General features: G+C 48.5%; 1 protein-coding gene across 4 annotated transcripts in view; it reads left to right on the top strand.

Annotated features, from left to right (window-relative positions):
- Positions 1 to 14,877, top strand: part of NCAPD3 (non-SMC condensin II complex subunit D3) — a 57,540-nt gene that overhangs the window by 36,383 nt on the left and 6,280 nt on the right. For all 4 annotated transcript variants that reach the window (XM_067751624.1, XM_067751623.1, XM_067751625.1 and 1 more), the window contains 9 exons: positions 461 to 568; positions 2,645 to 2,759; positions 2,860 to 2,970; positions 5,328 to 5,566; positions 6,221 to 6,300; positions 10,861 to 10,998; positions 11,138 to 11,271; positions 11,452 to 11,651; positions 13,894 to 14,004. In XM_067751624.1, the coding sequence (XP_067607725.1) occupies positions 461 to 568; positions 2,645 to 2,759; positions 2,860 to 2,970; positions 5,328 to 5,566; positions 6,221 to 6,300; positions 10,861 to 10,998; positions 11,138 to 11,271; positions 11,452 to 11,651; positions 13,894 to 14,004 (1,236 nt within the window). The remainder of the gene's footprint in view (positions 1 to 460; positions 569 to 2,644; positions 2,760 to 2,859; positions 2,971 to 5,327; positions 5,567 to 6,220; positions 6,301 to 10,860; positions 10,999 to 11,137; positions 11,272 to 11,451; positions 11,652 to 13,893; positions 14,005 to 14,877) is intronic.

Below are 14,877 nucleotides of genomic sequence, written 5' to 3'. Positions count from 1 at the left end.
TTTTTTATTCTATGTGTTTTTAAAATATACTCTTTATTACAGTAGTTAATTCATCATCTACATATGCCAGAAGAATTGCAATGTTTTTCTCTATTGGGGGAGCACTCCTATTACAGATCTCTTATAAATTAGGGCAGTAGATCTTCCTAAATAGATGTCTTTCCCTCTTATAGGGCAAATGTAACAATAGAAAGAAAGATAATACATAAATATATATGTTTGTAGTAAATATAGTATATTACAAAGAACATACATAAGTGTTCTTCGTGAATTCTACTTAGCCAGTTTGCATTGCGAGATTGCTAAAAGAGCAAAGATGCAAAAGCATGATGGCTGGGGTTTCCATGGCTTGCGGTTTATGCATTTGAAGGCCATAGAGTTTCTTGTGAGCAAGTTGTGTGTCGCGGGCAGTCTGATGGACGCACGGTGCCCTTCAGAGATGGCCTTTGACTTGCCGCAGGGACTACTGGTGCAGGCGTGCGGGGACGTGCTCTCTGCCTGTGTGCGCTGCCTCTCTGACATAGTTCTGAAGGAGGACGGGACCGGGAGGATGAACGAAGACCTGGCGGTGAGTAGCTGCTGCTCTTGGCGTCCTCCTCTCCTGCTTGTGTCGGCTGGGCCTGTAGACGGCTTTGTGAGGTGCGTTTTCAATACTCTTAGCAAGAAAAGGATTTTCCTAGCCTGGGGCTTACTTGTTTTTTTAGAATGTTTTATCGGTGACCTATTCATTTTTCTCTCCCATACTTATCATCTGGGGGAAAATGATGGTAAATCCTTCTCCCAGTTGGGTCGTGTGAGATTCCTGATCCAACAGGGAAAACTGTGTGTGTTGTGAGCTCAGAAGTAATAAGGTGAGAAAAGAGTAAAGTGAGCATCCTCTTTGTTCTTTTGGCTTGTTGGTTTGATTTTTTTTTTTTTAATTGTCTAATGTGTCTGGCAAGCTGTTTGAATATCAGACTATAGAGCAGCTCCCAGGTCATGTCTAAAACAAATGGAATATTTGAGAGCTGGAGAAGCTGCTGCCCTGGGAGCAGTGAGAGCGTGTGGCATGCACCCTGCTTTAGAAATGGTGCCGTGAAGAGGTGCCTTTGAGCCAGTGAACGCGGGGCCCGCTTTCTGGTTCAAGTAGCTGACTGTCAAAAAAACGTGGTGATTCTGATTCCAGCATCTGACACCGTCCCATAAGGACAAAAATGAGCTGCTTTTTGATGCCCTTCAGACTAGTCCATCATTTCGCCAAAACTGGTCATTTTCCTTGTCTGTTTGAAAATTAGTAGAGCACTTCCCTTCTGTGTTCAATTCCTGCTTTGGCCCCTCGCACTTGGACCTGGGGATTGATGGCCGTGTTTAGATTTGTTGGAGGAGAAGACCCTTTGTGCCAAGGCATTAATACGGACCCAGTTCAGTAATAAAAATATCCTGATCACCAAGATCCCAGATGTTTTGGGTCAGAGATCGCAATGTTTAGAGTGGTCCCGACCCAGGGTTTCTCTGGAGGGTCTTGCTCCGCTAATTTGTCTGGGATTCCCTACGCAGTCTGAGAAAAACGCTTATTATGACCAGTGAGTTTTCCCCGCTAAGATTTTTTTTTTCCCTGTTAAATATGTCACCAAAATTTACCCTTTGGTCAAAATATATGGAGAAGTTTGCCCTATATATATTGTTTATTTCACTCTTCTTTAACTATAATTCAAATGTGCCGCTAATCCACTGAGATACAGTGTGTTCAGTTCTTTTTAAACACACACATCCTTATTATTAGCTTTTTTACTCTTAAAAAGCCTTTATTCAACATTTTACTGTTTATTTAGCATCACCCTTGTATTTTTACGATTAAAAAAATAAGTATTACTTAACTGTTCAGCTGAAGGTCCTTAATAAAGACACAGTAGTGGTGGCTTGAGGAAGCAAATTCTCATAAGTTTTGGTAGGAGTCTTACTAGTAAGCTAAGCAGGAGGACAGTTTGGAAGTGAGTTTAAAGCGTGCAACAGGCTATATGCCCTCTCACCCCGCACTTCCCCTCTGAGGAGGCAGAACACTGTCCCAGGACGCAAAGGTGTCCATCAGAGCTGATGCAAACAGGAAGGGATTATGTCAACATAAATGTATAGTAATAGTGCGGTCAACCTTGATGACATTCAGAGTTTTTAACATATTTATGTAGTCATTAAACATATTGATCGTATATATTGACATGAAAGGATGCCTGATACTGAAATTTAGAATCACGAACTTCAACCTACTGTGACTGGCAAGTGTGAGAAAAGCAAACAGGAAGCCCTGTGACTATAAAAATACTTTGAAAAGAAAGTCATACAGAAAAACAAGGATGGTGTCTGTGGGTGGCAGGATTGTAAGTCAGCTGTTTCGTGTCCCCACTTACCCAGAAGCACCGAGGTACACACTGTTGTCATAGCACCCCTTTGACTTGCAGGAGTATCTAGATACAGATGATAAACCTATACAGTCACCCTAGTTGAAGCAGTGACTGGATTTTTACAATGGCTGTGTGTTGTTGCAGGGAAAAAAAACAGCCATTTAATTTGGGGGACAGAAAAAGTACTCCACTGACATGGCCTTAACCTAGCTAGAGTTCATTTTTCTTTTGACTTATTCTTACTGCAAAACCAATTCTCTTTACAGGTGAAGTACATTTTTACCTTAGGAGACGTAGCCCAGCTTTGTCCAGCCAGAGTGGACAAGAGAGCCTTCCTGCTGATGCAGTCCATCCTGGCTGCTTCTGCCAGCACAGAGCATTGTAAGGCCCTTGGCGTGCCTTCCGCGCCTGCTGCTTCGGGGCTGGGTTTGCCTTGTAGCAGTGCAGCAAGACCTCTCCTGCCTTCTCTTCCCTCCTGTAGTGACCATGTCGGACCCAGGCAGCAGTGAGGCCGCATCCTCCCAGCCCATCTCCCAGTTCCAGGGCTCTGTCATGCCCTCTGTGATCAGAGCACATGCCGTCATCACCTTGGGTGAGTAAGGAGACACGGGGCAGCCTCTCCACGTGTGCTTTGTGATTTATAAGCTTGTAAGCTCGGGAGGTAACTGTAGGAGTGCCCAGCTCTGCAGGACACTCCCTGTTTAATTTATTACCATCAAACCTGTGATTTTTTTATACTCATAATGTAGCACCATGAAGTCTGTTCTTCAAGAGCTGTATGCCAGGCACTGCACTGAGTTCTGGGAATGAAGAAATAAGTTTGCAGTTCACATCATAAAGAGATGGTTTATCTTAGAGGAAAGCATAGGCAGAACACTCTATGACATAAATCACAGTAAGATTCTTTTTGACCCACCTTCTAGAGAAATGGAAATAAAAACAAAAATAAACAAATGGGACCTAATGAAACTTCAAAGCTTTTGCACAGCAAAGGAAACCATAAACAAGCTGAAAAGACAACCCTCAGAATGGGAGAAAATATTTGCAAATGAAGCAACTGACAAAGGATTAATCTCCAAACTTTACAAGCAGCTCATGCAGCTCAATATCAAACAAACAAAATCCAAAAATGGGCAGAAGACCTTAGTAGACATTTCTCCAAAGAAGATATACAGATTGCCAACAAACACATGAAAGGATGCTCAACACCACTAATCATGAGAGAAATGCAAATCAAAACTACCATGAGGTATCACCTCACACCGGTCAGAATGGCCGTCATCAAAAAATCTACAAACAATAAATGCTGAAGAGGGTGTGGAGAAAAGGGAACCCTCTTGCACTGTTGGTGGGAATGTAAATTGATACAGCCACTATGGAGAACAGTATGGAGGTTCCTTAAAAATCTAAAAATAGAACTACCATACAACACAGCAATCCCACTCCTGGGCATATACCCTGAGAAAACCATAATTCAAAAAGACACATGCGGGCTTCCCTGGTGGTGCAGTGGTTGAGAGTCCGCTTGCCGATGCAGGGGACACGGGTTCGTGCCCCGGTCTGGGAAGATCCCACATGCCGCAGAGCAGCTGGGCCCGTGAGCCATGGCCGCTGGGCCTGCGTGTCCGGAGCCTGTGCTCCGCAACCGGAGAGGGCACAACAGTGAGAGGCCTGTGTACTGCAAAAAAAAAAAAAAAAAGACACATGCACCTCAATGTTCATTGCAGCTCTATTTACAATAGCCAGGACATGGAAGCAACTTAAGTGTCCATCGACAGATGAATGGATAAAGAAGATGTGGCACGTATATACGATGGAATATTACTCAGCCATAAACAAACGAAACTGAGTTATTTGTAGTGAGGTGGATGGACCTAGCGTCCGTCATACAGAGTGAAGTAAGTCAGAAAGAGAAAAACAAATAGCGTATGCTAACACATATATATGGAATCTAAAAAAAAAAAAGAAATGGTTCTGAAGAATCTAGGAGCAGGACAGGGATAAAGACACAGGCATAGAGAATGGACTTGAGGACACGGGGAGGGGGAAGGGGAAGCTGGGATGAAGTGAGAGAGTGGCATGGACGTATATACACTACCAAATGTAAAATAGCTAGCTAGTGGGAAGCAGCCACATAGCACAGGGAGATCAGCTTGGTGCTTTGCGGTGACCTAGAGAGTTGGGATAGGGAGGGTGGGAGGGAAACGCAAGAGGGAGGGGATGTGGGGATATATGTATACGTATAGCTGATTCACTTTGTTATAAAGCAGAAACTAACACACTGACACAGAAAAAGAGACAGTTTATTTGATACTTTCCATGACCTCACACTGTTGTTTATCTTAAGAAGACCGACTTCTGTCAGTATTCGCAAACAAAATTTGAATTTTCTTTGTGATTGTGTACTCAACGCGAGTTACGAATTTTTGGTAATAATGGTTATTTTTCAGAAATCTCAGAAGTGTAAATAAGAGCAAAATGTTCCCCGGGCCAGAAAAAAAAAACACAAAACTCAACAACAGCCTTCCTTCTTCTAACTATGAACAAGAAGTGAAATAAATGACACGATTATCTATTCACCTAGCTCAGATTTCAAGTTCATTATTAAACTTTTCAGCTTCTATCAATTATGTGTATAATCAAAAGTAAAAAGTATCATCGGTTACATTTTATTCGTCATTTTCCAGGTAAGTTGATAACTCCAAAATTCAGATGTTGACTTTAAAAGGAAGTGAGGGAACATCTCAGAGTGTCTGCCTTGTGAAACCCGGGGGTATATGGTGCTTCTTAATATTTAGTATGGGTCTGTCTGCCTTAGAGTTTTTGTTTGTGATTGTTGATGTGATGTTTTCACTTTGATTAAGTAAAATCCATAGCAGGATACAGCTGGAGAAAATGTGAGGCAGAGAATGAGAATAGAGTCAGGGTGTCTTTCTTTCTCGGTGGCAGGGAAGCTGTGCTTGCAGCACGAGGATCTTGCAAAGAAGAGCATCCCGGCCCTGGTGCGGGAGCTGGAGGTGTGCGGGGATGTGGCCGTCCGCAACAACGTCGTCATCGTCCTGTGCGACCTCTGCGTCCGGTACACGGTCATGGTGGACAAGTACATCCCCAACATCTCTGTGTGTCTGAAGGACTCGGACCCCTTCATCCGCAAGCAGACCCTCTTCTTGCTCACTAACCTCCTGCAGGTGCGCATGAGGGCTCGCCGGGCCGGCTGCTCCTGTTCGGGGGTCTGAGCAGTGTAGGCGTCGGGCTGCACCGTAGTAGAGGCACAGGTATTTGCTCACGTGCAGTTTCACATACCACTCTTCTGACGTTCCGGACAGACGTTTAAACAGATTGATACTTCCTAATATTCTTTCTGAGTATTTGTCCAGAGATCCCGTTGTGCAGGGTGAAGTTTGTTTTCACAAGTAAACAGCACGTAGAGAAAAGCACGTATAGACGAGTAGGTCTGGTTCCGATTCTGTGAACGGTCGGTGTTCCCAGACGGACGTTCATCGTTTGCACAACGAGGGCCCTTGCGCTTGCCCGAGTGACCTTGCAGACATGCTCCCAGAGCCTGCAGAGACACGTCTGCGTGGACAGAGCTCGAGAGCGCGTGTGTAGCCTGATGTGAGGGGAAAATGCTATTTGATCTTTAAGTGAGTTGTGTGTCTGTTCTGATGCGTCCATGCCCTCACTGTCTCGTGCGGGGTGCAGCCGCCTCCCCGCCTGCAGGGGCACTGAGTCACGGTCGGGCTCTCCTGCCCACACTCTCCCATGTGAGCGCCCATGGCCCCAGGGACAGAGGGCTGTGTGCTGAGGCCCCTGTAAGCGTGAGCCTTTGTTCTCTCGAGCAGGAGGACTTCGTGAAGTGGAAGGGCTCCCTGTTCTTCCGGTTCGTCAGCACGCTGGTGGACCCGCACCCAGACATCGCCAGGTGAGTCTTTTTCCTCACGCCAGCCAGCCGAGTGATTGGCCTAGTTTCTGGAAAAGATCTCTTTTTCTTTAAAACTGGTTTAGAGTTGTGTTATTTAGGATTTAGTGAACCTTCGGCAGTTGCCGGAAAATTAGCCGATTTTTAAAATGCTAAGCTGTGTAACAAAGCTTTAGTTTTCACATAAGTTTAAAAACAAAAAACAAAGAAGCCCTTGTCCAGATTGACCATCGAATAATCCCAGCACTGACCACATTTGCTGACACTTTGTTCTTCCAAACGGAGGAGTGAAGAGCAGTGTGAGCCTCTGTTGTGGTCAGCTGTCAGAGCAGAAGCCAGTAACTGTTGACTTCTAGGCCAGTACAGTAAGAGTTCAGACTTTCTTCTAAGTGCAGAAACTGTAAGGAAGAAATTCTAGGGATTAACACAGAATTGCAGTGTGAAATCATATAGTTTACAAGGCTCCTTGGAAATGGGTGTTTCCCAAGAATTGGAAGGCAGGGGGACTGCCTTGCCACTGTTAATTCTTCCCCTTCTATAATTAAAGATTTATTTTCAAGGGGTTTAGACATGATCTCACAGAATTTGCTAACCTTGATTATATTACATGAGTAATTCTTTTTAAAGCAAGTCTGCAGTTGGAAAATAGAATGTTGAATGCATGGCAGAAGCTACCACAGTTGGGAAGAGGTCTTTACAGATTCATTAACTATAAATAGCATATAGTAATGGGTTCCTCTGGTTCTAAATATGGTCACCAGTGGTTTATTCTAGTCCCATGGAAGGATTTCTGTTCGGTTTCCTTTGGGTATGTTTTTCCAAGGAGAAACATTTTACATAGTAAACTGGTAGAAGGTTAACATCCTAATTAGCACGTCTAGAGTCAGAGAGGATAAAGCTAAGGCTGCTATGCTTTCTTTTTCTGTGTATAATTGGGAAAGAGATGGGGCAGCTATGCCGTGCCCTCTCACCTTCCCCCTCTGCCCCAGGCCGGCCCTGCAGCCCGTGTGCCACGTGCGGCCCAGGAGCAGGCAGGAGCACCAGTGCTGGGGGGCTTTGGGAGGACACACCCGGGAGGGGAGGGTGGGTGTTTAACCTGCACGTTGGTGTCTTCCCCTTGCGTCAGCTCCTCCACGTGTATGTTACAGCCTTGTTCGCTCCGTAGACCACATGCAGGGCCTGTTCCACAGGTGATGAGAGCATGAGTCAGAAGGAAACTAGGACAGGCAGACATCTCCACTGTAGTGAGAAAACCAGTACTTCTGGTAACATTTTCTCCCTCCCCCTTAAATCTTTCCATTTTATCCCTGCGATCTGGATTTGTTTGAACCATGGTAAAAATGTGGAGCATGATTTGAAAAGGTTTGAAAAACTAAATCTGTCCTCTATTTTTAGGCCAAAGGTCAGGCCTATCTGCTTACTTTAAACACCTTAATTTTTCCATATGTATCTGCTAAGACAGCTCTTCCCAAGAGACTATAGCGGCAGAGCCCTGTGAATTTATTTTTGGTCCAGGTGGTAGATTTCCTGGCAATTCTGGCATGAACAAAATTGCATGACGTTTTTTAAAATTAATTTTTATTGGAGTATAGTTGATTTACAATGTTGTGTTAGTTTCTGCTGTACAGCAAAGCGAATCAGTTATACATATACGTATATCCACTCTTTTTTAGATTCTTTTCCCCTGTAGGTCATTAGAGAGTATTGAGTAGAGTTCCTGTGCTATACAGATCCTTAATAGTTATCTATTTTATATATAGTAGTATGTGTATGTCAAGCCCAATCTCCCAGTTTACCCCTCCCCTCGTTTTCCCCCTTGGTAACCATAAGTTTGTTTTCTACATCTGTGACTCTTTCGGTTTTGTAAATAAATTCATTTGTACCATTTTTTTTGGTTCCACCTGTAAGTGATATCATGATATTTGTCTTTCTCTGTCTGGCTTACTTCAGTCAGTATGACAATCTCTAGGTCCATCCATGTTGCTGCAAATAGCGTTATTTCATTCTTTTTCATGGCTGAGTAATATTCCATTGTATATACGTACCACATCTTCGTCCATTGCTCTGTCCATGGACATGTGGGTTGCTTCCATGTCTTGGCTATTGTGACTAGTGCTGCAGTGAACATTGGGGTGCATGTATCTTTTCGAATTATGGTTTTCTTGCACAACATTTTTAATTGGTCCTGTAAACCCCCAATATGAGGGCTACAAAATTATATGACCTGTTTCCTCGTCTGTCCACTAGGTGGTGCCCGTGTAGCACAGCAGTCTGGGTGATGGCCAGGTGGCTGGTGGGCTGTTTCAGGGGAGCTGGGCAGATGCTCTGGGCATGCAAGAAGGCAGGGGCCGGAGGGGTTTAGGGCAAGATGGTGACTACAGTGACGGGCCATGGAGATAGAGAAGGAAGTAAGGCAGAGATGGCTTGGTTTGGGAGAAAAAGGAGGAATTGAGGATCCAGAGGGCTCCCTGCAGGACACGTGAGGGGATGAGGGAGTCAGAAAGCTTCATGGGTCGGCAGGTGAGGGTGGGTTGTCCGACCTCAGAAGTGGGGGCTCTGATGTTGTGACACACAGTCCTGGTGGGGGGCGGTCCCTGAGTCGATGAAGCTGGGGGACCAGGAGGCTGTGTGGATACTGAAACGGCTCTGAGAGATTGTCCCAGGCCTTTTGGGCTGTTAGAACAAGTCCCACAGACTGGGCAGCCGATAAACAGCAGGAACTGCCCCTCTGCATTTGGAGGTGGAGAGTGTGAGGTGAGGCGCTTCCAGAGAGCAGACCTCTCACCCTGTCCTCACGGCACCGTGTCTTCACGGGGCAGAAGGGAAGGAGGGACTCGGGCTTCGTTTATAAGATGCTCACCCCGTCGGTGAGAGCTCTGCCCTCGTGACCCAGTCACCTCCCAAAGGCCCTTCTCCTAATACCACCCCCTCGGGGGCTCGGTTTCCAACATGGGAATTCGGGGGGATACAAACTGGGATTCAGACCATAGCAGCGATGTTGGGGTTTGGAATGGAGAAAACCAGGAAGTACTTACCGGGTGGTCAAAACAGGCGCGTGGCAGGAGCGTCCAGAAGAAAGGCTGAGCCTCGTGTGAGCCTGGTGGAGGATGTGGTTTCTCACCAGCAGCCTGCCCAGGGCTTCAAGCCCACACCAGGGCTTGAACCCGTGTCCCCTGCATTGGCAGGTGGATTCTTAACCACTGTGCCACCAGGGAATTCCCTAAACTGTGGAATTTATTTGTACAGTTGTTTAAGCTGGTTATTCACCAGGGTGCTTGCCCATCAGTCACCACCTGTACATGTTCTTGACCTAAAGTGAGTAGATGAGCATGTGACATCAAATGGAAGCCTAAAGCAGCCCGTCTTCTCGCAGAAGCATCGCTGGATTCTGTCTGGTTGTACATATTCATAGGAATGACTTCCAAGTCTGGCAGCTGCGAAAACCCTTGAAGGGTTAACTGTCATCGGATACCTCAGGGGTGAAGCCAGGTTGTTTCTTGGGGATGTTTTTGCTTGTTTAGTGGTTTTCTCCATTCGTGGTCACTGCTGGTTTAGCAGAGTGACCCTGTCAGGAAAGCCCCTCCTCTGACCCTGTGGCCTCCGCCTCCAGCCTGCTTTCAGAGGCTGAGCAGGTTTGTGTGGAGTGGACTGAGGGCGCTTAACAGCGCTCAGGCCTCCTCCCCAGGGAACTCCCTTTGGTAGGTAGAGTTTTCGCTGTTCTGTGGTTGCAGGGTGTCAGGGTGAACAGTTGGAGGGTTGCTGTTGGCAGCAGGTCACGTCACTGTCGAGATCTCTGACCTGCCTCCTCTGACTCGTAGTGGGTGTGTGTGCTGTGAACAGACTGAGTTTATCCTTAGCTTGAAGGAGAGCATCGGGGGAAGGGGCTCTCCTGGGGTTCTGCGCATCCCAAGGCCAAGAGCAAAGTGCTCAGACTGTGCTTGTTGCTGCTTCTCCCCCCAGGAGCGGCGGGGCTCCTGTCGGGTGGAAGTTCCACTGAGCTTGAACAGATTGGTCTGGCCGGTGTGACCGGATCAGAGCCAGCCTCCACTGCCTCGGGTTGACCCCCGAGCGGAGGCCAGGCCTGGGCGTTCGCTCGCCTGTCCACGTGTGCCTGCTTTGGGGTCGTGGGCGCTGGGCCCTATGTGTCCCTCTGCAGCCTGGGTCGAGCAGCTGCCGCCTGTGGCAGATCCTTGTCCTGCTGACCCAAACTAACCTCTTGTGCTTAATCCCGGTGCTCGAGAAGGTTCAGAGTTCAATTGGGGTGGGAGGGTGAGGTTCACTCGCGGTGGTCGTGGCCAGTGGGTCCGCCTGAAGGAGCGGTTTTGGCGGTGGGGTGGGGGGGAGTCCCACATGTGAGGTGTAGCTGAGTGACAGCGGCCTGTGAGCTTTGCAGGGAGAGCTGGTGGTGAGACCTGGGTTCACAGGGCAGGATGGGCCAAGGAGCCGAGTGACGGGAGTGCAGCTGTCGCCCACCCTCTCCACGGTCCCCTCTGTTGCAGGGTCTTGGTGTGACTTAGAGGCTGTCTCCCGGTAGCACACGGTCCCCTGTCCCCTTCTCCGCAGCACTGGGAAGTTCTGCCTGGCCCACCTCCTGCTGAAGAGGAACCCTGCCATGTTTTTCCAGCACTTCATCGAGTGCATCTTCCACTTCAGCAGCTACGAGAAGCATGAGAAGTACAACAGGTTCCCCCAGTCGGAGAGGTCAGCGCCGCTGGGGCGGAGTGTGGGGAGACGGGCAGCATCACCTCCTGGGCGTGCGGGTGGCTCCAGCTGCCGTTGGAAGTGAATTCCTCTCGGCCTCGCCCACGCGCAGTGCTCAGAGGGTCCTGTTCTGCCCTAGAGAGAAGCGGCTGTTCTCACTGAAGGGGAAGACAAACAAGGAGAAGCGGATGAAAATCTACAAGTTCCTTCTGGAGCACTTCACAGATGAGCAGCGGTTCAACATCACTTCCAAAATCTGCCTGAGCATCCTGGGTAGGACCGGCCGGCGTGGGGGATGAGACATGTGTGAAGGACCCAGCTCCCCTGCAGCCAGGGCCCCTTATGTCCTTGGCCGTCAGCTGTGCCGTGCAGGCCGACGGACCACCGGCTGTGCATCCCCCTTTGCCCCGCCCCCGGCAGCGTCTCTCAGAAGCCCATCTCTGCTTCCTCCAGCGTGCTTTGCCGACGGCGTCCTGCCCCTGGACATGGAAGCCAGCGAGCTGCTTTCGGACGCGTTCGAGGTGCTCAGCTCAAAGGAGATCAAGCTGCTGGCGATGAGGGCTAAACCGGACAAGGACCAGCTCGTGGAGGAGGAGGACCTGGCCCTGGCCAATGTGGTCATGCAGGAGGCGCAGAAGAAGCTCATCTCCCAGGTGAGTGTGCTACTCCCTGAAGGGGCCTGTGCGACCCCCGCCCCGAGTTCCGGGTGTCTGCCAAGGCCCCGCCTCATTCTTCCCATTGGCCTCAATGCTCACCTGGGGGGTGCTGTTCTCCACCTGTGCCTGTGGCTCCAGCGGCTCCTGCAAGCCTGGACCTGCGAGCCTGTGGCCTGGCTGTGCTGCGGGCATCTCAGGCAGAATTGGTCATCTCTCCCTCCTACGTGTCTCTCTCATCGTGGTTCCCGGGGGCTCTGTTGTGGAGAAGGGCACCTTTATCTGCCAAGTTACCCTAAAGGGAGCCTGAGTCTGGCAGGCTAGTTACCCTAAAGGGAGCCTGAGTCTGGCAGGCTAGGCACAGAGCGCTGCTTGGCCGGTGCGTGTGAGGATTGGGATTCGAACAACAGCTGTGGTGCTCACCAGGCCCAGGTTCTGGTACCGAGCCTGCATCGCCACCTGAGCCCTGAAGCCTTCTGAACCCAAAGGAGTGGACTTTGGTCACATCCAGTGTGTCCCCAGGTCCTGTCCATTCATCCCACAAATCTGTCTGTCTCACGTTCCCACTAGCTCCACATTTATTTAACCTGTACCATTTCCATCTCGTTTCTTTTTGTTCTGGGCTGTGTACCGCCTTGCTGCCAGGGTAATCTTTCTTAAGTGCAGATTTGATCTTTTTATTCTCCTGCTTAAAATAGACTGAGGCAGAGAGGGGGAGCAGGGCACTTTTGGGGCCATGGATCGTGGGTGATTATCTAGATGCAGTGTTGGTTACTCAGCATATACTTGTGCCAAAACTCGTTCATCTGTTCACATAACACGGGCAAATGTTGTGGTATGTAAGTTACACCTCATCAATGATATCTTTAATAAGTGGGTTGGTGGCTTCCTGTCACCTTCTGGATAAAATCCCAATTCTTCTTCAAGGCACACAGAACTCCTGTGTGCACAGCACGCCCTTCCCTCCACGCCTCCTCCCATCCCTCCAGTCCGCTGACTCTTGGCCTCTGTGGAGACGTGCTCTCCTGCCCTGTGCCTTTGTGTGCTGCCGTTTCTGCCCAAGGTGCCCTGTCCCACCCCGTCCTCCCCTGCTGCCACCCAATCCCTACACGTCCCCAGGGTTTTCCCTGATACACATCCCGCCCTGCTCCTTCCCTCTTAGGCATCCCTCTTCCAAAGTCCCTTAACACCTGCCACTCGTCACCTGGCCACACATTGTAACGCACAGCCTGGCCTAGAAGTAACTTGAAGGCAAAAGTTCTTGGCTTCATTTCTGTAGCCCTGGAGGTTAGCCTTGTGTCTGGTAGAGAGAAGGTGTTGGATGATATTTGTGGAGTGAATGCATTTAAGCCATTTTTTAAGGCTGTCCCTATACTTAGCCTCTGCTCAGACTCATCTTTATGAAATTATTTATTCCTTTAGTCTTTGCTCTCCTGTTTCAAGAACTCTGATAAGATTTTTTAGAAATGAGTGGATTACAAGTAAGGAACATACACTAGTGACTTTAAATGAGGAAAAGAATAATTTTCAGATTCAGAATGACAGTCTTGCATGTGTGGGCTACTGTAATGAGTTATTTTTAATTCTAAGAGATTTAGTGCAGACCTTTGTGGTTAGTGATTGTTCTTGGTGAAGACTGCGAAGGCACTGTGTAAAATACCCAGCACGTTCTAAATGTGTGCAGAGTTACAGAGGGGGACACGCAAACCGTCTCCAGGCCCGGCCCCTCCCCGCATCGCCCTCCCACCTGCAGGCACGCGATGTCCCCAGTCCCAGGGAGGATGTTGAAAGGAGGGGCCCGGCGAGGAGCCAGGGGTCCGTGGTGGATTGTGGGGAGGTTTGGAGCTTGTGTCAAGTTCTTCATTCAGTTGTCCCTTGAGCAGTGTAGGGGCTGGGGCACCGACACCCCGCTCTTCCCACGTAGTTGAAAATCTCGATAACTTACAGACTGGGGTTGTTCAAGGGTTAACTGTAATTCTAGTTTCTTTTTCTTATTTAGAAATAAGAATAGTACTTGTCTGCATCCTGCTTTACAAAGCCCTCTGAGCGTTTTGAGGTAATGGTTTTACAGTCTGCCCGGCTGAGGTGGCGTTCCTCTCCAATCCCCAGAATCATATCAAAAATAAAAAGTAAACTTAGGTCGTGTATGAGATCGGCCACGCAGGCAGAACTAGGCTGAGGGAAAGTCTTTGTCTTTCAGAACTTTGTGCATCTCAAACAGTCTTCGTTTGTGTTACCACAGGTTCAGAAGAGGAATTTCATAGAAAATATTATTCCAATTATCACCTCCCTGAAGTCTGTACTAGAGAAGAATAAGATCCCAGCTCTGCGGGAACTCATGCAGTATCTCAGGGTAAAGTCGGCCTTGGGATTTGTGGTTGGTGCCACGCCCCTGTTGGTTACTCAGGGTGTCTTGCAGTCCTTACTTACCGTGGGTGCATCCGCGCTCGGAGCTGTGCCCCAGGCCGGCCTCTGACTGGGGGGAAGACAGATTGACTCCGCAGGTTCTTCAGAAGCTGGTCCTGCCTTTTGCGGGCAGTTGAGTCTTGTGTCCTTGCTGACAATTACATTCAGTTTTGAAGCTTCTCAGCTGCGGCTACAAGCAGAGCCCTCGTCTTAGTTCACTCTCTGGGTTCCCAGTCGGGAGATGCTGCCCAGAGCAGTGGCTTCGGGGCGTCCTGATCCTGGTCTACGCAGTGGGGCACGCGTACATGCAGAGCGGACATAAATGAGGCCTCAGGCCTCTCTGCAGAATCTTTCAATTAGAAAGAAATGCAGCATTTTTTTCCTTTTTGTTTATACTAGGCTATTTTCTTCCTCAAAAAATGCTAAGCATTTTTTTCCAAAAAGGGCGCTGAAAAATTAGATTTAACAATGATTTTTCAAATATCTCTTTATCCTACAGAAGTGAAGGTGGGAAAGACAGGCTGACTGTGGAGAAAATGAGGACTTCAGGTCACTCATGTTTTTTTTGCCCTGCTAAAACTCAGAGGAATAAAAAGAGCTTAGGTCCTAGGTAGACTCCTTAAACACGTGAGGAAAGGAAGTCCCCGTTTCTGAGCACACACCGAGCACGGCCACACGGCTTTAACCGAGGAGGGTGGCACGGCTTCGTGTGGACCCCATCGGAGCAGCTCCCGCAGTCCTCTCCTCCACCTGGGAGCCCTGGGGCGGCTGGAGGACTGGGCGGGTCTCATCCCCTAATGTGGGGCCACAGTAGATCTTT

Source organism: Pseudorca crassidens, chromosome 9, assembly GCF_039906515.1.
Source record: "Pseudorca crassidens isolate mPseCra1 chromosome 9, mPseCra1.hap1, whole genome shotgun sequence".
In the NCBI taxonomy this organism is placed as follows: Eukaryota; Metazoa; Chordata; class Mammalia; order Artiodactyla; family Delphinidae; genus Pseudorca; species Pseudorca crassidens.
The sequence above is the reverse complement of the archived record's forward strand: the minus strand, read 5'-3'. Positions and strand labels throughout refer to the sequence as shown.